The following is a 23,848-nucleotide window of genomic DNA, read 5'->3' as shown; positions in this document are numbered from 1 at the left end:
CCATCTTAATTACTCTGGGCGACAGAGGTCATCTGATAATTAAAAAACAAATTGCTCTATCATTGAGCAGATTGTGAGCAGGCAGTGTAGTCAGGCATAGGCATGGTGGAGCTGTCCTGTATCCACAGGGCTGTGAAAGTCAGATGAGTCTGAGTTAGTGGGCAGCCCGGGATGCTACAGAACCCCTTCTAGAAACGCCCAATCTGATGCTAAGCACTACACTCCAAAATACCCCCCCCCCACCCCCCATTCGATGCTCTGACACCTGGCCTGTGGTGGCACCCCATATCAGAAACACCCCATCTACTGTGTGCCCACACCCCTGAGCTCAGGACTTTATGAGCACAGGTGCTATACACCGCCCTGCAGAGCCCGCCCGCCTTGCCAGTGAAGGTCACTTGCGGTTATCTCTAAAACGTGTGCCATTAGATGGTGAGAAAGAGACCACTGTGAGGACACAGGGAGGGAGGCACAGACAGTATGTACAGTAGGTTATATTACATTAAAGTCAAAGAATGCAGCCTTAGCATCAACTCCAATTTCAATTAACACAGCCCTTGTTTTTCTCCATTTTTTTTTTTCATCCAGAAGCAACAGAGACGGAAAAGCCTCCTACCAAGCGATGCATCCATGAAGGATAATGACAACCCTTCAGATGTAACGTGAACATCTGTCTGTCCATCTGTCCAGGTGAGCCAGATCACACATCCTCTAGCTGACGGTTTTCGTTTCACGTCACTCTGCGCCCTCCCTGCACCGCCCCACACTCCTTCTCCCACCGCCTCCTGACTGGGGGGCGCTCAGGCTGATAAGGGAAGGGGCTGTGTGAAGTGGGTCAGGCTGAGCTGGTGCCAGGTCCCCAGGTACAGGCAAGCAGGTGTGCCAGTGACTGGGGCTGGGGCTGTGAGAGACTGGCTGTAGAGTGAGGGATTGTATACACAGATTCTAAAAATAGTTTACGTCATGGACCACTCCACACACAGACCTCCTTTTTCCCTGCGTTTCCCTACGCAGGTGAGTGTCAGGTGTGTAGAGAAACAGGAGATGGGGAAGGACAGGCAGAAATCCAGAGACGGGGAGAAGGATGGCTGAATTATTTTCCTCTGGGTTTTGGTCCTTCATTTTGAAGGTGACACATTTTCTATCAGATGTTTGGCAGGTAGCCTGGATCTTCCCGTATTCCCTTTCTTTTCCTCCCCTGGTCCCTGGTTCCCTCTGCTGAGTGTCCTGCTTTGTTGCTCCTCCCTGCTGCAGCTGTGTGTGTGTGTGTGTGTGTGTGTGTGTGTGTGTGTGTGTGTGTGTGTGTGTTTACTGACTTGATATATGTAATTCAGAGCCTTGTAGGAAAACTGTCGCTGATAGGAATCTTTAATATAGCTGCTCTTCCTGGCACCCACCTCCATTCTGCACATTCCTGTACTGAGAGATTTACAGCTGTAATTTAAAATACAGGTTTCTGGCTGTGTGTGTGTGTGTGTGTGTGTGTGTGTGTGTGTGTGTGTGTGTGTGTGTGTGACCTTTACCACAAGATGTCAGGCTAAAGCGATATTTGTCTGTCTCTTCTCCCCCACTCATTTATTCTCTGTCCCTCTCCCTTCACTCCCTCGCTCTATTCCTGGAGCCTGGGCTGGCACAGCTCCCTGACAAGCCTGCCTGCCTGCCCTTTGGCTAGGGCAGGACATAAGCCCCTCTTGTACGTGCCTTTACACAGCACCCCCCCGTCGGTGTCGCTGGTAAGAGTGCTGGCAATCTGCCGTCAGAAATCATGGCATGCAGTCCCGGGTGAAAATTATTTGATCGTACTCAGCCGCGCCACGTTAGAACGCCTGCTCTCCTGCACGCCGGGAGAGAGAGCCCACGTTTCTCTGCTCTGGCGCGTGCCCTCTGTCGTGGCCCGCGTGTGTCCGTGTTTATTCCCGGGATGACATAAACATACAAGGAGCCTCCCCTCCTCCTTAGGAAGGTCAGGATCAAGGGGAGGAGGCTGCAAAAGTGTTGAAATGCTGATAGAGAGCAGAGTCACAGCGGACCTTCAGCACGATTCCTCTGTGTTCCTAACGATCTGAGGTGTAAATGACATGCTGTGCGAAGAGTGTGAAGATGAGTGGGTTTTTCATGTGTAATGCTGGCTGAACTCCCCACTCAGGGAGCTGAACACAATTTGGCCATTGCTGACAGCAGTGGCTCTCAAATGAGTGCCCTGCGAAGGAAGGTTAAAAGGCAGAGAGAAAAATGCAGTTCATTCGCTTTACTGCGGAGATGCTGTTGATTGGGGGGTGTGCAGTCCTGCTCCTGGAGAGCTGGTGTCTGTTTTATAAGCAGCATCACACGCAGAGCTGGGAGAAGCTGTTGAATAGGTCCAATTAAGGCAACAGCGAGCAGAGTTAGCTCGTTAAGAGTTGAGCTGGAAAGAAAACCTGCAGACACACTACAGCCCTCCAGCAGCAGGACTGGAGCCCCACTGTGGGGGAATAAATCTGTTTTTTTTTTTGGTTAGTTTGGCGGATTACCTTTGGAGATCTCATAGCCTCCAGAGAACGCAGATACTGTATGCTCCAGATATGAGTGCTGACTGCAGTACCTTGGCCGTCGGCTATCTGGTCCCTACAGACAGGCTGGTGGTCAGGAGCTGGACTGGTGGGTCAAGCTGTACTTTTACCTATATTGTTTAATGTAGTCTCTTAGCATTGCTTTTATACTGATAATAAGAGAGGGCTAAAAAGTGTGTATCTCTCCATCTCATCTTTTCTTTTTCACATTTATAAAAACATTGTTCTCACACACAGAAGCTCCAGATGTTGCCCGAGCGACTTGTGGAGTCCTTCCTCCCCATACTGTAGTGATGGACAGTTTGCAAGTGCAACAGAATTTTTTCATTAAGTAAATTAATTCTCGCAAAGGCAGATCAATATACACAAACAAAAACTGACTAACCACTCCCACACACAAATGTTATATATGCTCATTAATAATTTAAGTTGAAAGGTCAAAAAGGAACAAGAATGAGCAGACCCTTACCCTAAGGGTAAGGTTTATAGTTAGCCCTAAAAAACCTATTCTATTTTCCTTGTCTTCTCCTCTGAATTCAATTCAGATGTGTCATAATTGCCAAAGGGTTAAATAATACGGCAATGTTTAACATAAAGAAAAATGCAAATCCCTTTCTTTATGTAAACAAATTAGTTGCTTTTCCCTCTCCGCTCTCTGTCACAACCAAGGTGATTTAATGCCACTCAGGAGATGTGTTTCACCTAAAGCCACTGTGTCTCTTCCTGGTTAATGTGTCCTGGGCAGGACGTCAGCGGGGATGGCAGAGAGAGGGAGTCCCGAGCTGATGGCTGGAGGGAGAGAGGAAAAGAAGAAGAGCAGATTTCTCTACTATACAGCACGTCTTGTATACACTATGCATGCAGTAGTTAATTGCAGCGTAACCCAGAAATATTTAAAATATATACGGCGCACGCAAATATATTGCATATACTGAGTTATGGCTTTAGAAGAGGTTGAGTTGCCCCATGCAAAAAAAGAAAGTTGTTGTGCTGGTTTAGATGGGTAATGAATCACATTTCATGTTATGAACATTCTTTTCAGTTCAACAGTGTGAACAAACTGTCTTGAACAGCAATTATTACACGGTTTGCATTTCTTGCTACTTGAATGAAACAGGATGCTTGTTAAAAAACATCCTGAAACAAATGTTTTTTTTAATTATTTAAACTGTGTGTGGAACACAAAACTCTTCTTTTATTCTCCAGTCTGTCATGCCTATGATACACACAGTAGTTTCATCAGTGCACGGCGCTGGGCAGACAGAGGGAGATGACAAATAGGCCTGTGAAATGAGAGCAAGGCTGACAGGCGGGTGGTGAGGAATGTGCTCCACTTTCTGTGCCTTCTCACGTGCCTGGGAGGAGGGTGAGATGTGTAAGAGAGGAGCAGAGGCAGCGAAAGAGCGACTTTGACTATAAACCTCCCTTTTACTTAAAGGTCACGACAAAACAAAAAAAAAACGGAGAGGGAAGAAAGCAAGAGAAGGAGAGACAGAAGGAGTGGGAGTTCGGGCGAGAGAGGAGGTGAGAGAGCGAGAGAGAGGGTGATTTCTTGATGCAGATGTACAGTATATTGAACGTAATACACTTTTCTAGTCCAGTTTACATCGGTGTGATGTCTGAGTGGGTTTTGTTAAATCTATCTTATTTAGTGCTGTCTTGTCTGTTTAACCTGTTCCCCTACACACTAGTGCTACTGGTCTTGACTCTCTGGCAAAAACTGCTTGGTCTCAAGAGAGAGGGTGGGTGGGTGACACTGACACACTGTGTCACTGCCAGGCCCTGCACTCTGTGTCGGGTGTCTGCGCCCGTCAGCTGTCCAAGAGATGAGGCATTGCTCTGTCTTTCAGATTCAAACATGGTTAATTGCTGTGACAGAAAGTATTGGCCATGTTTCACATTTGCAGAATAAGGTGTGACAATGTACGGTAGAGTACACAAGAAAAAACAGAAACCTTCTTTTAGAGTGATATAAGACGGTAAAAAGACACAATAGCAAAATAAACCATTGTTTAGCTCTTCACATTTAGGGTCACAATAGTCCCTCAGCCTCTTCAACATTAAGGAATATAACTCCCCACTACCACTTCCTCAGCATTCGGGAGAAGAGTATCCCCCTCCCCCATTCTCTCTGCTGTCTGCAGTCACCACCTTTCTTACGTGTGGCAGTAATCTCTGAGCTCTTATCCTAAATCCATTCAGATAAATGAACCAGGAGAGCTCTGCTGTTTGGCTGTGTGCAGGACTAGAGAGCAGTATAGCCAGAGAGACAGGGAGGCAGGAGACAGGGGACAGGGACAGATTGAGAGAGAGGGACAGACAATTAGTCCCATACCTACTACTAATCAATAAATAGAACATAGGAGTAAGATTATGGCTACACCTAAAAAAGCAGTGGCTTAAACTCCTACCACCACAAGGCCCTGCTGAGCCCAGAGAAGACCCCACTACGTCACCTAGTTCTGAAGCTCACTGTGCTGAACCACACTAAACCTGCCAGACAGCTGGTCAGAACACCACAAATCAGTCACCCAGAGTCACAGAATGAGCCAAACACGACATCACCCAATTGTTCAGACGGAAAAGTGCAACATAAACTGCAATGCTACCGAACTCTAAAAAGACTATACGCACTGCCTGGGTATCTGACCTGGGTGTAAGACAACAAAGACAAATAGACGACGACGAAGTACAGCTTCAGTGACCACAGCCTGGCCATTGAAAGTGGATAACACTGGCAGACCTGGCTGCACAGAGAGGGCAGTCCGTACTCCCTCTGCCAGTAGGCAGAAGCAGAGTCAGCTGCACTGCAAGAAATAAGAAAATCTAATCCCAGCATTCCCACTCCTGCCAGAATCAGAACAGCGCCCATTCCTACTGGAGGAGGAAACTCAGTGGAGCTGTAGCCCAGAATGTGATCTTCTGTCACAGCCTGAGGGATAGAGCGTGAGTTCCTGAAATAATAATATAACATTGTCCTGAACTGTAATTGTTATTGCTTTAGCAAAACTGTAATTCGTTGGTCATTTCCAAAAAGGTATTTGAATATGATAGAGAAGTGAAGGCAATAGGGACAGGAGAGAGAGAGATGGAGAGAGAAAGTTAGGCTGTGTGAAGACTGTCAGGCTGCATATGTGATCAGAACCCCTCCCCCTGTGTCTGACACCCCACAGTCCCCCCAGGGTTTCAGCGCTCAACCACCCCACTGTGTCCTGTCACTGACAGTGCTGACAGCCATGAGTCACAGCACATCAGGACTTGCTCAGGCCATGGTTTATTAAACCTGACCACTTATTTATTTATTGACATGCTTTCTCTGTTACTTGGCATGACTGGCCCATGCTACACCATACCCCCCCCCTCATGGCTCTCTGCTTGTTTCTCTCCCTGGCATCTATATTTCTTTTTCTGCTCTGACTCTCTTCGATCTCTGTCTCCCATGTCCTTGGCTCCAACCTGCAGTGCCCCTCCCTCTCTGCCAGTGTCTTGTCTCTTTCCTGTAGCCAAGGCTCCCTGCCTCTCTAGCAGTGCCTCGTCTCTTTCCTGTGGCCCAGGCTGCCTCCCTGCCTCTCTACCAGTGCCTCGTCTCTTTCCTGTGGCCCAGGCTGCCTCCCTGCCTCTCTACCAGTGCCTCGTCTCTTTCCTGTGGCCCAGGCTGCCTCCCTGCCTCTCTACCAGTGCCTCGTCTCTTTCCAGTGGCCCAGGCTGCCTCCCTGCCTACCAGTGCCTCGTCTCTTTCCTGTGGCCCAGGCTGCCTCCCTGCCTACCAGTGCCTCGTCTCTTTCCTGTGGCCCAGGCTGCCTCCCTGCCTCTCTACCAGTGTATCGTTTCTTTCCTGTGGCCCAGGCTGCCTCCCTGCCTACCAGTGCCTCGTCTCTTTCCTGTGGCCCAGGCTGCCTCCCTGCCTCTCTACCAGTGTATCGTTTCTTTCCTGTGGCCCAGGCTGCCTCCCTGCCTCTCTACCAGTGCCTCGTCTCTTTCCTGTAGACTAGGTTGCATCTCCCTCCTTCTCCACCTGTTTCTCCACTCAGCTCTCCCTCCCAGTCCCACCTTCCTAGACCTCTAAAGGGAGGGAAGAGAGGCAGGTCAGAGGGAGACAGAGAGATGGGGCACAGGGAGAGGGAGGGAGAAGACAGGATAAGAAGGAGGAGGCAGTAAAAGAACAAGGGATCCTGAAGAAAGAGTAGGGGCGTGTGTGGGGGAGGGAGAGATAAAGGGATCAAACGCAGTGGGAGATGTGCATTCCTACCAGAGAACAGAGGGATGAACTCCCTTTGATCCTGCGAGGAGGGATGAGAATATTCATATGACAGCCTCACTGCCCTTTACACCTGGACACCTCCGTCACTCAGCAGAGAGCCACACAGAGAGGAGCTTTTTAGTCCCTCAAATTTCCTTTAATTGAACCTGGCTCATAATCCACAGTGCAGCCACCCAGGCCATCTGTCTGGGTGCCAGCAGGATCGCACTCAGCCTTCAAATTCACATCCAGACTGTTTTACTGAAGTGACACGTTCACAGGTACTGCCAAAGCCCTTACACACAGATAAACACACACAACAACAAGCCTCATTCAGAGTCATGATAATTTTTTTTACAGTAGTAAAAAGTCGAATGAGCAGAATAACATAAATCAAATCAGAGAACAGTGGATTAGGAATAATATAAAAGAAAGAGAACACGGAATAAAGAGAAGGAGAAAATAGGATGAGAGAGGAAAACAAGCAGAGGGGAAGGAAGAGGTAGGAAGTATGGTAGGAGAGGGAACTGGGAAGAATGGAGAGGAAGGAGGACCCTTCCATCACATGAAAATATGTATTTTTACTTCATTTTCTATATTATATACTGCTTATAGATTGTTACCAGTTTCTTCTTGTGGTCAAACATAAAATGTAGATTTATTGAATGTAGTTTTAATTGTATTTCATTGTTTACAGGTTATTGGTGTTATAGTTTAACAGCACAGTCATTCATTGGCCAATCCAATAAAGCATATATTTTAGCTGAAATGAATTGAAGTGAAAGGGATGAAAGTTATGGATGGGAGGGTACAGAAAAAAGGAGAGAGACAGACACGCACTCATGGAGACTGTCTGCTCCTGTTCTAGAAGCCCCGGCTCAATTCTGACAGCTCATCTGTCTCTCAGACAAAACAACAAGACAACAGCAGAACCGATCGATGGGAGAGTGGGGCTAGGCCACTGCCGTGCTCTTTACCCTGGGCAGCTACTGCTGCAGGGGGCCCTGGTCATTGCGTCCTTATGTAGCCCTCTGCCATTCTTTCTGCCTGTCTATCCTTCTCTGTACTCTCCTTCAGTCCCCCAATGACAGGTCAAAACTGCCACATGAACTGATTCTCAGACTAAGGTACTGTATGTGTAGCTGTTGTGTATTCCAGTGTGGTGGTGTTCATCTCTCCATTTCTCTCCTGCTCTCTGCTGCATCTGTGTCAGTCTCTCTCCCTCCTCCCCTCCCAATTCAATTCAGTTCAGGGGTGGGTTATTGGCGTGACTCACATTTGCAGTACTGCCAAAGCATAAACAGGCTACAGACATTTTAAACAATGCAAACTTCCCCCTCCTGCTGGAGCTCTGTCTCATTTTCGCTCCTATTCTGTCCCCATCTCCTTCTTTCCTTGCGGTATACTACTGTCAGAAAGGCCATTCTCGTCTTTCAGAAGTTTGGTGATTTGATCTATTTATGGCCTGCCCGATGCAATCTCACCTCCTCCCTCCTCTACAGTCTCCTGTGCTGCAGGCTGGCCAGTGGGACCATGGTCAGACAGGGCAAGCAGAGAGGCACAGAGTGCACAGGAGGCAGAGGAAGAGGCAGAGCGAGACAGGAGTGCCAAGAAGAGAGAAAACAGAGGAGGGTGAAAGAAGTGAGCAAGGTAGGAATAAAGAAAGAAGGGGGGGGGAGAAAATGGAGGATGGAGAAAAGATCTGAGGGAAAGAGAGCTACAGAGGGATAGAGAAGTCAGGAGGAAGTTAGGAAAAGAGCTGAACCTCTGAAAACATTTAGCTGCAGTGTGGAGTCAGCTCTACTATTTATAAAAAGATGAGGCACAGCAAATTTATATATATATGTGCTTATTCATGTTCATAAACCCATTCCATACGCACACACCTTGGATAGAAACCAGCACCAGGGGCTCAGCACTGCATTGCTGTTCCATATAGGAGAAGCAGCTACACACATTCTGATCCTTATGTAGATTTGTGAGCAATGACAATCCTCAGATTCCAATACGGAGAGTCAGGAAAACACTTCGGAGTGTGCAGTTCTGTCACCTTACTGTGAGTAAATGCATGCGGCCAGCGGTGGCTGTTCAGAAGCTGACTCTCGTGTTGTACCTATTTCTTCAAACCCATGGTCTGAGAGGCACTAAAGCTGGGAGCCAGTCCCTGTCGGCACTGTGCACAGGAGCTGGCCCTATTGATCAAACCAGCTGATCACAATCAATTCAAATGATTTATTCATTGTAAAGCACAACAACAGACAACCATTAACTACAGCTATTACATATGATTTTCAACTTCGGTGTGAAATGCATAAAACATCTCAAAGTATAAGATAACAATCAGCAGGACTATTAAAGAAAACCAAAACAACTAATTGACCACAAAGAGAAAATCAGTAACCAGCACTATATAGAAAAAAGAATATTTCAGCATTAATGTCCTCTGAGAATGTACTCACAAACAATCATGCATTGCCTGCACAGTTAATGGGGTCACATCCCCTTCATTTTTCCTTTCTCCACATAGCTGTACCTCTCCGCTTTTTCCATCTCTTTCCATACGCCTGTCCTCTTTCTTCTGAGCCTTAATTCCTCTCTCCCATACCATTTCCTTTCTTATAACTCTTCACAAGTCCTGTCCCACTCAGCCTCTCTCCTTCTCCCTGTCCCTGTTCTCCTCTCCTTCCTACCCCCTCTTTTCTTCATCTACCCATCTCTCCTGCCTTCCTGCCATTCTCAGCTGAGCACACTCCTGGGCACTCCTGACCTTGTCCTGGAGGAGACAGCCCATGGAAGTGGCACATGGCACATGGCACATGGCACAAGTCCAGCACGTGTGAGCTTGCACCCCCCATCCCCATCTTTGCCCGAGAGCACCTACTCACAGACAGGGTATTTCATTGCAATGACTTCTCCGTGGCTCTGGGTTTGTGCAGCCCTGAATCTCACCAGTCATTCTTCCGAAGAGCCCACAGGAAATATAACTGACAGGGTTACACGTGTGTTAGGGAACTGGATCACAGCAGTGTGCCACATGTGCCAGGCTGTAGGCTCTTGGCCATGCTGACGTGATGAGGCAGAGAAAATATGTATTAGGCTTCATGTTCATTTGTCTACTCTGCTTTCATCAAAATGAGGTAACAAATGGTGGAAATACCCACCTCCAGGTGCTGGTCTATTCAACAGCCTTTCAGCTACCATTACCTGGAGCTGATCAGAGTGCCATGCAGTGGCAGTCTTTTGTTTCCCAGAAGTACTCAAATCTGCGTCTCTCTCTCTCTCCCCCTTTTTCGCCTATCATCTTTTCATTCTCTCACCCCTTTCCCTGTATCCCTCTGTTTTCCCTTCACTCTCCCTTGTTTCTCTGGGTCTGTTTCTCCTTGTCATCTCTCACCCTAGTCAGATAATAGGCTTTTGTGTTTTTTTTAGGGCCAAGTTGCATTCCAGTTTTGTGTGAGTGTCCCAGTGGGTGAGGTAGCGTTGTGTGGCTTGTGCTGTGATTGACTCGGCTCTGTGGTGCTTGAGCAGTGATGTTTTGAGGCTGGCTGGTGTTGGTGTGGCTCAGGACCAGCTGGCTGAGAGAGCTCTTCTCGGGGCTCAGCTCTCGGCTCTGCAGGGTCTTCTGGTCACTGCTCTTGAGGTGTAGCCAGAATCTTATTGCTCTCTTCTTTATGTTGATTAGCAGCGGAAACTGGCCTAATTCTTCCCTGCACCTGTTTGATGTTTTTCTTTGGAAATAAATGTTTTTGCAGAACTCCGTGTATAGGGTTTCTATTCTTTGTATACTGCTCTCACTCCCCCCTCCCTCTCCTCCTGTTCCCCTCGTGCCCCATCCTCTGTCAATCTTTCAGATACGCTCTGTTCTGGGACGTGTTCCACTTCTGAAAAACCTGTGATAAAGATCCATTCTTGGCTCTGGTTAATATCTGTAAATAACACATCGGCTTAGAGCAACTGGGCAGCATTTTCAAACCGTTGCTCTCAGTTTGCTTTCATCTTAAACTGGAAGAATTTGAAAATTCAGATTTTTACTAAGATGTTAGTTAATTTTTAAATTGCTGCTCTGTACACTTTGATTTCTGATTCTTGGTTCTGTTGTGGTGAAAACACATTATAAAAGTGATGTGCTCCACTAATGACTGCACCATAACGAAACAGTCAGTCAGCGTTTCTGATAATTCTCTTTTTGAAGAAATATATTTAGAACATGTCATATCAGCACATATGAGCAATTGCTGGTTTAAGACTGATCAGAACAGGAGGCATTTATTTGCACAAAGAGTTCCAGGAGTGTCTGGAAAAAGATTCCCAACCATGTTGTTAAAGCCAGTAAGCTGACTTCTTTCAGGAAAAGGCTGGATGTGATCCTGGGATCAAACAGCCTTAACACACCAAACAGACTAGATGACCTTATGTTCTTATGAATGTCTTCAGAAAGTTAAACCGCTAATCAGAGGGGCATAACGTAGTCCGACATAACTTAAAAGAATATGACTAGGACTGACACACTGCCGACTCGGAGCTAAGCGAGTTGAACAGAGATGCCGAGTCGTCGGGAGCGCTGAGCTGCTGTCCGTGCTGTCAGGGAGAGGTTGAGTGATGCTGACGGCGGCCTGGGGCTGCTGTCCCCGTGTTTCTGCCGCGGTCAGCACCACGACCGCGATGACAGCTGTCAGTACCACTGCAGCACCCTCTGAACAGGGGGGCCCGTCTCTGCCCCCCTTAAAACCACTGGCTGCAAGAGAACCCACCTCAAGTTCAGAGTGAAGCCGCCCTTCCAGTCTGACCAGTGCTCCTGACTGGAGGAGGAGCTTCTTCACACAAAGGGTGGAGGGTGTAGGAAACATGCCACTCAGCCATGCTGGTGCCGCAAATTCCCTGCGGATCCATCAAGAAAGGGATGGATCCTCCTGTTATCCGTCACCTATCCCCCTCCTTCTGTTTTCAGAAGGCCAGGATGTGAAACGCAGATCCGTCCTCATTCTAGGTACTTGTGTCTTTTCTGCTGTCAAAGGTGGCCGCAAGGCCTGGCCTCTGCAGGAGCGACAGGACAGGGTCTGTCCGGGCGTGAGCTCGGCCTGCTGGCAGCAGGCCCTCCCCTGCCTCCGTTCAGAGGGGGACCCAGGAGGCGCTAGGAGGGGGAGTAAAGTTGCAGAGCTTGTAGTCTTGGGTAATGGTTTCTGCACACGATAGAAAAGTTTCGATTCAGCAGCTGACGGCTGCAAAAAAACTGATTTTCCTTCCCCACGGCTCGTGGTTCATTGCTTTGTCTTCTATTGCTTGTCTCCCCCACGGACTTCGCCGATGTTCCGATATGGCATTTCTTCTCCGGGGGAGCGGAGAGCTGATGGAGCAGTGGGGAGTGGGAACAAGGGGGGCCCGTTTCCCTGCCAATCCTCCCACTGGGGCATCTGGAAACTGGTTTCACCATCTCTTCTGGTCCTGACCTCATATTTCAATTCCCCCTTATAACTAAAATCTACTCTAAGTCTTACATCCAGTCTGCTCTCCAGTTACAGCCTACTCTTCACATCTTTCCCAAGTACGGCATCGATACAGACACATTCATACACAGATACGTGAACGTACACACATACACGCCGAAAAATACGATACGAACACACAATATATACGGGACATAAAAAAATACAAATACATACACACACACACCTGTCACAGCCGAATAAGTGAACGTCAATCAAAGAAACAACAGTCAATAAAGCTGCATGGCGCCTCATGAGAGAAAGAGAGACTCTCTCAGCAGGTCCGAGGCTCCTCGATTCCCTGACCGACCCCCTGTTGCTTCCAGCCTGCACCCCTCTCACCGGATAACTTTAACCCCTTCAGCACTAACACCTGTTGGAGATGCTGGCCCCTGTGGAGGGGGTGTGAGGGCCGCTAATGTGCCCGTTTCAGCCTTTACACTACAGGCTCATTGTCTCTGAGCTAAATGAAGGGCGGTTCTGTGTGTCTGAATTATTTATATGCAGTAAATAGTTAAACGTGATCAATTCAAATAAAGTGATGTTATAACTATACAAGGCACTTGAAAGACCTCAATGAGAATATGTGCTCAATTTCTGTACCCACTACAGTGCTGCTCTGGGATCAGACCAGAGAACAGCAACCAAGCACAGTCCTGGGCTTAAAGCACTGTCCTACACTGACAGCTCAAAGGAACTGAACATCTTTAGTCCCAAAGAGGAAAGAGTATGTGGGAACCTGATCCACGTATTGACAAAAATCAGGAAGGCGGCTCCACAGTTGCAACATCGTGCGTCTTTTCTTTTCAGCACAGAATAAACCTTTACCTGTTCCTTTGCAGCCTACGCAGCTCCCTACTCGAACTTCACTGACAAAATCGACCCACCGCATTTCTACAGATAGTGAAACCTCAACCACAGGACACAAGCATAAACTACAGGTAGGTAAGTGCAATTATAACAGAGAACAGAAGACAGTTCTTTACACAAAGGGCGGCTGGAGTGTGGAACAAGATGCCTAACCTTATTATTGAAGCTGATACAATGCCTTCTACATCTGGCTTCTCATTTGTGATGTTTTGTCATATTCATAGGTGCATAGGCAGCTATCTCAGCCTCCCTTGCTCACCTAGGATGCCAAGGAACAAGCAAAGGTTTATTCCCTGCTGAAAGGAGAAGAAAACACAACGTTTTGGCAGTGGAGCCTTCTTGGGGTGTGAAGAAGAATGCTTACTGGATCTGGCAGAAATCTGTGCTCATACTTGATATTTTAAACTTCTCTTTTCCTTGTCGTTGAAGGGAGCGATTACAACTGGAGGTGTTACACTGCCGAGCGTCTGGTAACATCACAGTCCTATGAGGAGCGGCTGTGCAGGTCTTTTCACACTGCTGCGTGGGAGGCCAGCGAACAGCAGACTGACAGGAGATAACCGTCACAACTAAAGCAACAGGAGGTACCAGCTTTCCTTTGTGTTCAATTTTTTTATCCATCCGTTCTGTTCAAATGTTTTCCCCCCTTTCCATTTCTAAATCTCCTGCTCTCATCTCTCTCCACTTTCGTTTTCTCCTCCTCCTTCTCTCTATCCACCTTTTCCTGTCTCTTATTCACTTCCCTCTCTTTTCTTCTCTTCCTTTCTCCTCTCTGGCCTCTTTGCTCCCATTACCCCTCGACTGCATATCACCCCCCCATCCCTCCTCAGAGCATCTGCCCCACTGATCTATAAAACCTCAGATGATCGATCGAGCGATCGAACAATCAATTAAGATTAAAATGACAGCTGACGCACACCCTACCTCACCAGAGGCATGCTCATCCCATGCTCAGACGAGCCGTGTGCATATGAGCAGTGTCTCCAGAGGCTGGAGGGGTCAGTGGGTCACCCTGGTGCATCGATCCCTCCTCTCGTTGTCGGGATTTAATTAGTGGTTGCGTGGTCCCGCCTGGGCTTGTTTAATGGTGTTGCTGTTTGTCATTAACATCACAGCAACCGATCAATGGGATCAAGGCTGTGGGTGGAGGCACAGCGCATTAAAACTTGCCAGACACAGGGGGTGACATCCAGCCTCAATAACTGCACGGAGCTGCAGGCAGAAAGACCAATTTCTAACATTAACTATACACTACTACAGTATAGCCAGACTTTTTAATTTGCTCCTTTCCTACTACATTTCCTTCAACACCAAATACATTTGATACAGATTTCCCTAAATGTATTTAGGATTAAAAACAAAAGCAGTCTTTATGCGAATCTCTCGAGCAGCAGCTCAAGGCGGTTGATTGTGGTATGAGCACGCTGGGACAAAGGAGGGTGAGTGCCAAGGGACAGGGCATGAGAGGCGTGCTGGGGCAGTTGAGCTCTGGTGGGGTGGGGTAGCTCAGTAGTGCCACCTGCTGGTTATTAAACATCACTTGCAGCACCACCATGGTCTTCCTCACAGGTCTCCCACCCCCATACCGACCAGGCCCAGCCCGCAGAGCTCCTGAGAGCCGAGCAGGGCCGAGTAGAGATGATCTGCTCAGACAGAAGCCAGCAGGCCCGTGACAAATGTCTCCGTGTGGTTTGTGATGATCGACAGACAACAATAAAAGACGAGGCACACTAGTAGTTTGGTTAAAACTGGGTACATCTTTACTTAAAAACTGCTTTAAAAACATTGGACACGTTAGTGTCAGTATTGTACAGTGTATAATAACATACTGTGTTCTATAAGCAACAGCAAACTTCACTCTGAAATATATTCTCTCTTTATACAATGCTATGTACTAGTAAACGTACACTAATATCCTTTTTGTTAGTAGTTTCATATAATATATGAGTATTAATAGTACCAGTATAGCTATCTTTACTATAATTATTACTATAACCTTACCTCAAACTCCTCTTTACTGTTTGGAGTATCCAACCCCAAACTAAAGAATCAAAGAAATTAAAATACTTTATTAAGGTTAACACAAGTTAAACTCCTGTCCTCCATGAGTTGGTTAAAACTGTGTGTTGGCGGTGCACACCCTTGCTGGATCAGAAAAGAACGAGAGTCCAGCTCTGCACCAGAACCTGGACGAGAGACTGTCACACCCATGTTCACTTCTCCAACTCTCCTGTCTCCGCCTCTCCTCTCCCCCACCTTCCTCTCTCCCCATCGCTCTCCTTCGCACTCGGGGTTTGACACAGTCTCCCGTCACAGGAACGGCGTCTGCTGCAGAAACACGCCCGGCTACGAGCCACAGACCCCACGGGAAGGCGAAGGACGAAGGCGCACCGCAGCACAGCTATCTCATCGGAGCAGGGGGACTTCTCTATTGCTACTCAGAGGAATATCGTAACAGATACAGAGTCGGAGACTGGCAAGTAGACAAAAGTGTAGTGAAAACAGTCTGGATAAGAAAGACGCGCAGACCCCTGGAAAAGCCCAGCCACCGGCTGCACCGGCATCTGTGTCCACCAGTAGGGGGAGCCATTAAGTAACAAAAACCAGATTGTACCTGCTAACATAAGGAGGGTGCATTGCATAGAACCCCTCCCCCACACTGGTGCAATCTACTGGATTAACCTGGAGCCCCTCACCCCACTTTAAGGTTAGAGTTGCAGGAAACAAGCATTTGACTGGTTTTCAGTCAGGAGGGCATCAGACCAACAGTTTCGGCACAAATAAATGAACATCACTGAGTTAGGAGTGGTTTTTCCTTCTTGTCTCCATTGCTGATTTTTATTTCTGCTGAAATGTTAGCCATTTAGGCTAACAGTATTGCTAGATCTATGATATGTGGTACAGAAATAGGCTTTCAGCTTCATGGATGGGTAGAGGGTGGAGAGGAACCACCCAACCGCTGCTAATGAGCATATCACAGTTCAAGATTCAACGAGATCTAAGAATCCTGTGTCCTGCCAGTCTGGAGAACCTCGCTTGTGTGAGTCACAAGCTTTAGTGTGAACATCACTCCCACAAGTCACCTTCCTGGCCAAATAATCTCCTCTTGCAACTCTACTTACTATCTGCTCATCCCCAGAGGGTGCTCCACCTTAACTACCCCACAGCCCACCCTTTCCCATCGAACCCGGGCCCATGAGCTCACAGGGACCCGTGCCGTCACAGAGGCAGTGTTGTCTTCAATTACAGAGTCATTATCAGCACCAGACAACCTGAGGTATTCCTTCACGACATCGGGGAAAAAGCTACAATAGGTAAAAAAGTAGAAAAGCTTTTAAATCTGAAACAATCTGGATCACAGCCCTAGAGCAGAGAGGGGCTGACACGCTCACAGCGACCAGAGCCGGGAACTCTGCCTCCCCCCCGTACACACTCAGCCTCTGGCTCTGGGGTCCGGCAGCTGGACGCCAGCACCCTGGGAGGGAGAATCGCCACAAAAGCACACAGAGCGCATTACCGTTGGGAAGGTCCGACACTGATCTCATTTACCGAACAGAGGTTCTGTTTGAAGTCCTTGCCTCTGTGATAAATCTGGAAACAACTGCCTCAAACCAGCAGGGAGGCTACAGGCCCCTTATTTCAAAGCGGAATTAATGTTTGTTTTGCACAGATGTCGTGGAAGCACAGTAAGGCCAACCGAAACAGGCAGAGTGCGCAGTCACAGACTGAGTGAACTTCCAGCACCGCAGCTAAACCACTTTCTAATCAGGAGTCAGCTCTGTCCACACTGGACAGTTACATCAGAATTTAATCCAGATGGGGGAGGGGGGGGGGGTTTGCATTTATGAATAACGTTTTGCTCATTTCCCCTCTTCAGTGTTTTCTTTCATCAAACCCCAGCATCGGACATGCTCACAGAGTCTTGGACTCTTATTCCTGCCAGAAGAGCAGACTCAAAAAAACTCAGAACAACCCCTCCAACACACACCCAAGCATTTTCTAGTACAATCTGTTAACAGTGGGCTCCCGAATGACTAAATTGATTGCTAATCTGTTCACTACGTTAAATCATGAGTTGAGGGCTTGGTGCGATCTAGTCCTGTACAGTGAGTGGCTGCATGCTCTGCCTGTGGAGGAGCCCTAAGGGAGAATCGGTTTGGAATACTGTCGTCTCCGGCTAATGAAATAAACTGGCGATAGAGTCAACAGTTCTGGAAGGCTGCTCATCCCTCTCTCCCTCTGTAATAAGAATAAAACACTTGTGCTCATTTCCCTCGGTGATATAGTTAGTGTGCCGTGGCATTTCATCCACACGACATGGGCTGCATATACCTATATTCATTTTAATATTTAAAGCATATTTCAGGGCTATATCTACTGTATGGATGTTGCACAATCACTTTGGTCAGGGATACTCAGCTTCTGTATCCACTCCATTCCCTAATTTTAAAACACCCTAGCTCCTTAATTGTGGTCCTGCTGATTATCAGCTAAATACTTAAGGAGATGATTGTAGCAGACCTGGAATGGAGCAGACTGGAAGGTCTGCAAGTTGAGCGGCCCTGACCTAGCACATACATCAACATCAGTCCTTCAGGGTCAGAATGCAGCAGGCTTTCTAACATTTAAATTATCAACAGCTGCAAACTTTGTAAGGGTAAAATTGGTCCAGTTAAGCTAGAAATGAGCTCAATATGGTCAGGAAGAGTGGAGATGTTGTGGCCCTTCAGGACTGGAGATAAGGACTGTTGCTCTTACCCCAGGAGCTGACCTAAAATTAGGTGTGTTTTAAAACAGCATTGCTCAACATGCTACCCTGCAGGATTCTTGCCCAACAGACAAAACTGACAGTGTTGCCACAGCCATTACAGAGCTGTGTACATTACACTATTGCAAAGGAGCAGACTGAAAGGGCTGAGCAGCACAGGACAAAGATGTTCGGATAAGAGCAGGTTTCAACACCGGTCAAGTACAAACCACACCCGTCCAGACAGTCCATCCTAGGTATTAAAATAGCCTTGTGTGCCTTTGTGAAGATCTCTACAAAAAACATCTTCAGAAACCCACCCTGGGTACAGCTCCCTCGCTCTCTGCAGTGACAGCTCCCCTCTCTACGCACTAAACACATCGCGCACAAATAAACAGGACAACTCCCCACACCCCACACCCCACACTCCAGAGCGCAGCTCTGCCCCTGCTCGGTCTGAAAGACCTCTGGTGAGCAGGGGGGGGGGGGGTGGAGGGATTTTGCGGCTTCTGAATCACAAAGCGGCTTTGCTTGGAGATTGGAAAAGCGCAGCGAAGAAAGAAAATTCAAATATGTCTTCCTGACGCCTTTATAAATAAACCACCGTCGCACAAAACAAAATACAACACAGGCGCAGACTGCAGAGAAACTCTCCCGAGGTACAGGGAGGACCCAGGTTCGCTTAAGGGATTCCCGGAAACTCTGCCAGTCCTCATAACGCCGCCACGGGAGAAACAGAATTTGTCCACAGCTGGGGAAGTTGCCCAGGGAGCTAAATTGGTCCGGACACGGACACGAAAACGTGTGCCCGGGCGCTGCTCCTAAAAACGGACAACAAGCACTCCCCCCCCGCCCCTCACCACCACCACGCACGCTTAAGCTACAACAAGCCCCACCCCGTGAACCCCGAGCTGAGCTCTTTCGCACAGACATCCCGAAACCTGGTCAAGAAAAACTAAAAGAGCTCCAGGACTGCGGGAGGCTGAAACAGGGCTCACGAGGGATCTGAGCAGTTAGGTAAGTGAATCGCTGGAAAACCTGAGCTGTTAAAATCGTTATGAAACACTATTACAACTAAGTCAAAAATAATATATATGTATCATATATAGAATATTAGTAATACTACAAGTAAACTATATTTTATGTATCTATATACTGTATATGTCTTGATATATAACTTGTGGAAATTAAAAAAGAAAGAAAGAAACAAGGACCCCAAAGGGTCTATTGAACAACCTGATGGAAATCCCCTGTCGTTGCCTCAAGTTCAGAAACAGGCAGACACACACCAGCAGGAAAAGGCCTGCCCTGCGCTCCTGCTTCCTGACGCTCAGAATCCCAGAAGGCAGTTCCGGCTGCTCCTGCCTTTCCGGCTCCTCCTCTGTCCATGTCCATCTCTGCGAGGAAGAACAAGGAGAGACGCCCTCCCCCTCCACTGCAGGAGCAAGCTCAGGAATGGGGTACAGGGTGAAAAGGGGTCACCCTCTCCCAGGCCGCCCCACAGTAAAGAAGTCTCCTTCCTTTGGGGTCCCGAGCCAGACCTAACCAGGGGTTCGGGTGCCGGTCCGAAACGCCTCTCTGTTCCGCATCCTGCTCCAGGTGCACACGGCCAGGCCACAAAAACCGCCCGGCGCCATCGCGACCGCCTCACGGATCTGAAAGAGTTGCCCGCCCCTCTCGTCCGCGGGCTCACAAGATGTCGTCGTAGTCGAGCAGCTTGGAGTGCTGCCGTGTCTTCCACAGACGGTACAGGCGGAAATCAAAATAGGTTTCGATCATCTCCTTACCTGGGACAGAGGGAGGGGGAGAGGGTTAGGAATCAGAGACAGGAGGGAAAGGACCGGACTCGGAGACAGAGGGAGGGATGGTTAGGAATTGGAAACAGGACGGAAGGAGATTCAGGAGGACGAATGTCAATATAGGAGAGGTAAGGAAGGAACTGACAGTTTGGGCAGGAGGGAGAGAGGACACACGCAGTGCATTGAGCTGTAAAACCTGACCGTCACGGCAGCGCTTCTACAGACTGAGACTGAAATGTTTATCATCAGAGGGGGTGTCACACTGCCCACACTGCTTCCGACTCTACACTATCCAGCAAAGGAGGACGAGTTCCAGTCCAATCATGGTCAACTGCCTTTGTCTCCAGAGCCCAAGGAAGGACAGCTCTGCACCAACTCGCACCCAGACCACACGCTGTCGAGCACCACTGCAGCAGGCGAAGGGTTAAAGAGTGCGGGCGTCACGAAGAACTGTGCGTTTTCTTTGTAAATCTGTTGCCAGCGCTTTGCCTGTCTCTGCGGGATTAATACAGCTCAGGGTCTGTGTCACCCCCACCCCCACCCGAGGCACACTTCTGTCCTGGGAGTCTCGTCATCTGTGTGAGCACGTCGGCCCTCGCCGTCACCGCGCTCTGCCAGATTAAGACCAGCTGGAAAATTCCAACGTGCCAGCAAGTGAAGAAGTGAGGGAGAGCGAGCGAGGGGCTGGTCTCTGTGCACTCTGTGAGCGGCCTCCCTGAACGGGCTGCAGCTCTAACGAGTTTTTAATTGAGCGATAATTGCCTGCACGTCATCAATATCCTTGGGGGCTCAATTCAGCAGGGCTCAGCTCTCTTTGTGGAGCTAAATGTTTGTGTGGGCCTGCGTTTCTGTGCGGCCCTCTCTCTCAAACCAGGCTCTACCGAGGGTGAATCTCAAAATGATTTTGTCCACGCTTTTCTTAAAAAAAACAATGTTAACTTTATGAAGCTATATCTTTAAACTTTTAAGAAATAAAGATAAGGCCATCTGCTGCCTTTAAAAAGATCTTTTACAGATCTTGTCAGCAACAGTGCTCAGTTTGTATTACAAGTTCACCTTGGAGAGGCAGCTTTCTCGCACACAGTGCCCAGGGGAAGGGCTGCCAGCCTCAGCCAAATTCAAGCCACTGCCCGGCTCTTATCCAAACAGCACTGTAATGACTGAAGTGGCAATTATTTAATTGGTCATTAATTATACAATTAATTGCTCGATTGACCACTAATTGCTTAATTGACTCTGCTGCTGAAGATCACTGAGTCACTGAATGAAGGCCTGCGACGCCCTGCAGTGGAAGCTGTGGTCTGGGCCGCGCGCCTGGTCTCACCTTGTGCCGACAGCTCCAGGGGCGACTCGAACGTGATGGACTGGGGCTTCATCAGGTTCTTCAGATTCTGGAACAGCTGCGGCGCCGAGCAGTAATCGATAAAAAGAAGGTCATCAATTAGACGGATAGCACGGCGCACATTTCAGTGGAGGATGAGACACGGGCGTGTATTGCCACCACCAGGCACTGCAGGCGAGCAGTGAGCAGCAGGCGGCCATAGAGGGAGAGAGAGACTGGGGGGGCAGGCATAGTACAGAGAAGGGTTCACCCAGGAGTCAGAAACTTCCCCCAGTGCCCAATGTGGACCGCATCAGGCGGTCAATACGGGCCCCACAGTGGTGCTGGAGAGCCCAGTGGAGGCCCGCGAGACGAGTGGTTTACGACGAGGAGCGTCAAGGACAGCCTGCCATTGACCGAGGAGACAGCACGCGCATGGCTGAGCATCGCCACTATAAATAGCCCCATTGCATAAGCTCTGCTCAGGCTCAAGTAATAAAAGCTCACAGGTTGCGGGGAGACAAATTTGCTTAAGTGCTCTGCACCACTTCCCTGCAGCAGCCTTCTTTTGGCTGCATGCCCTCTGGCCACTTTATTAGGAACGTTTTCCATAAAGCCGTGTGCACACTATCAGACAGCGGCAGTAGGAGCGCCATACTGAACTGCCACAAAGCATTTAATGCGAGCTGATTAACGATCAGAGGAAAGAGGGAGGGGCTGCTGGAGCCAGTGCAGTATCGTGTGAGAAACAGTGTACTGGGAACGGTGACTGCCCTGTTCGAGCAAGTCAGAACTGTTCGAATGGAAATGAAATTTCGGTCACATACAAACGGAACCACAGAGACCACATACCCGTGGACAACGACAGCAAGCTCCCAGTCTCCAAGGGGAATACTGCACTGGCGCATCGTGACCACCATGCATGGCCATAATGGCTCACACGTGTCTCCTGGTGGACACCAGCTCCCTCTGGTGACAGCGGTCATTGTCCGTGGAACCATGTTGGCCCAGGCTGCATGCAGACCCCATGTCACCCTTCCCTGGTGCCCGGTGGTCACTGGAGATGTGTACGGAGCAGCCAGCCCTACCTTCTCTCCGTTAGGATTGCCCAACACGTAGCAGCCCATCACGTGGATGACATTGGGCTCGGGGTTCAGCTTGGTCATCAGTCGGCTCAGCCGCTTCCAGAAGCTGAAGAGTGGACAGAGCGGACAGGGAGAGCGGTCATGGTTAGCAGCTGTGCAGCTCGGCCACTGACCGCATCAGCTGGGCCAGGCCGCGTAAATCAGGAGCAGGCGATCTCCCCTTCTTCTTGACAAATCATGCGTCAGGTGCCTCATAAAACCTGTTCACATGCTTCGCCAACTACAGCGACTCGCCCCATACGTCTCCATTTCAGCGTGATCGAGGCCACAGTCAGCCAGGCTCAGACACAGGTAGAACTGCGCTGCCCCCTGTCTCCCTCTGCCAAGTGCAATATGGTTTATTCATAACTGTTTCCATGTGTTCAGCCCAAATTCTCCGACTGGGAATGATCTACCAGGGGGTGCCTATGTCTGTTACATGGGATCTGGAATCCAGCTAATTCCAGCTGAAACCACCTTTAAATTAAAAAGCAAAATCAGACTAGTAGTTGACTGTGCTAGTTGTAGTTGTACTACTGTGTACTGGGGGACTCACAGTATCATGTCCTCTTCTTTCTCCACCTTGGCAAAGGTGGCCACTTTGTTCTTCAGCAGGTACAGGTGACCAGGACCTCCCTGTATGACAGACATCAGACAGGTCAACCCGATAAATTCTTCATCACATCCATGTGTCTTCCAGCCTCTCTGTTAACTCCATCTCTCTTACCTGGCAGAAGATCAGCATTCTCCAGATCTTACAGCCCCTCCTGTAGGCATTGAGCTTCTTCTCTATCTCCTCTGCAGGAGGAAGTAAGAGACATACTGCAATGTCTGTTTGTCAACAGTATTGTATAGAGTATACACAGCAATCATACGAAAGACCTCCCACGTGCACACAGAGTTGGACGTACCAAGAATGTCATCAAAGGTCGCATGTTCGTGATCCTGCGCGGAGAAAGAGAGAGTTTAGATGGGAAGAACTGAACAACAGTGTTCTGCAATACTGTGGAGTAGCATGCACAGTATTGTGCAGAATTACACACAATACTGCAGTAGTGCACACAATATTGTGCCGCAGCATTTGCTGTATTTTGCAGTATGTGCGATGTGCAGAGATGTGTGCAGTATTAGCAGTGTGTGCAGTTTGTGTAGCAGTGTGAGTGACTCACGTAGAGAATGGGGATGATGGAGTGGTCGTCTCTCCGGATGATGTTGGGCACGTACTCTGCCTTGGGAACTTTGGAGGAGATGAGCTGAGGCGGAGAGAGGAAGGCATTAACACAGACACACTGGCATGCTCACCAGACCCTGCAGTATCTAACCAAAACACTAAGAGACAGAACTACAGAAAGACAGAGAGCGTGGGGTTCGACTGGGTCTTCCTTGCTCACCATGATCTTGGGAGGGATGAAGTCTTCGCCCTGGCAGGCCAGCCTCTCCTCCTCCCTCTCCTCCTCCCAGATCTGGTCAGCACTGCCCTCGTCCAGGGTGCCACAGGACTCCTGCAGGTCTCCGCCTGAGGACAGGGGAGGGGGGGCAGGATTGGGAAATGGGAGCAGGGGCAATAAAGTGTGAAAACATGACCAGGGCCATTATAACAGATTAAGAGTCTGAAAACCGTAGAGATTTGGAAATACCGAAAAAGACAGGCACTGGACACAGCGACACACACTCGCAGCAGCACAACTCTACATACAGAGAAATCAGACACACAA

General features: G+C 48.7%; 2 protein-coding genes across 43 annotated transcripts in view; one reads left to right on the top strand and one right to left on the bottom strand.

Annotated features, from left to right (window-relative positions):
- LOC148643842 (uncharacterized) overlaps positions 1-15,941 on the top strand; it is a 46,646-nt gene extending 30,705 nt beyond the window's left edge. For 13 of the 37 annotated variants that reach the window (XR_015928863.1, XR_015928880.1, XR_015928881.1 and 10 more), the window contains 7 exons: positions 589-690; positions 2,498-4,073; positions 5,404-5,495; positions 8,292-8,439; positions 13,115-13,213; positions 13,572-13,726; positions 15,459-15,941. Coding sequence is in view for 7 of the 37 variants with exons in the window: in XM_088614901.1 (XP_088471027.1) it covers positions 2,562-2,637; positions 3,988-4,073; positions 5,404-5,495; positions 8,292-8,439; positions 13,115-13,217; positions 13,572-13,702 (636 nt within the window). In the remaining 30 variants the exon portion in view is untranslated. Of the gene's footprint in view, positions 1-588; positions 691-2,497; positions 4,074-5,403; positions 5,496-8,291; positions 8,440-13,114; positions 13,218-13,571; positions 13,727-15,445 lie in introns of all 37 variants that reach the window. The other 24 variants (XM_088614901.1, XM_088614900.1, XM_088614898.1 and 21 more) reach the window with 14 other exon arrangements.
- The window catches only part of LOC148643841 (NMDA receptor synaptonuclear signaling and neuronal migration factor-like), a 28,547-nt gene continuing 19,578 nt past the window's right edge, over positions 14,880-23,848 (bottom strand). For all 6 annotated transcript variants that reach the window (XM_088614852.1, XM_088614856.1, XM_088614851.1 and 3 more), the window contains 8 exons: positions 23,525-23,649; positions 23,303-23,386; positions 23,045-23,078; positions 22,861-22,931; positions 22,690-22,769; positions 22,098-22,200; positions 21,013-21,088; positions 14,880-19,676 (listed from right to left, as the gene is read on the bottom strand). In XM_088614852.1, the coding sequence (XP_088470978.1) occupies positions 19,579-19,676; positions 21,013-21,088; positions 22,098-22,200; positions 22,690-22,769; positions 22,861-22,931; positions 23,045-23,078; positions 23,303-23,386; positions 23,525-23,649 (671 nt within the window). In that variant the 3' untranslated portion in view covers positions 14,880-19,578. The remainder of the gene's footprint in view (positions 19,677-21,012; positions 21,089-22,097; positions 22,201-22,689; positions 22,770-22,860; positions 22,932-23,044; positions 23,079-23,302; positions 23,387-23,524; positions 23,650-23,848) is intronic.

The sequence above is a fragment of the Lepisosteus platostomus genome, chromosome 21, assembly GCF_059453375.1.
Source record: "Lepisosteus platostomus isolate fLepPlt1 chromosome 21, fLepPlt1.hap1, whole genome shotgun sequence".
NCBI classification, from domain to species: domain Eukaryota; kingdom Metazoa; phylum Chordata; class Actinopteri; order Semionotiformes; family Lepisosteidae; genus Lepisosteus; species Lepisosteus platostomus.
Note: the sequence above shows the minus strand (reverse complement) of the source record. Positions and strands in the feature narration are given on the sequence as shown.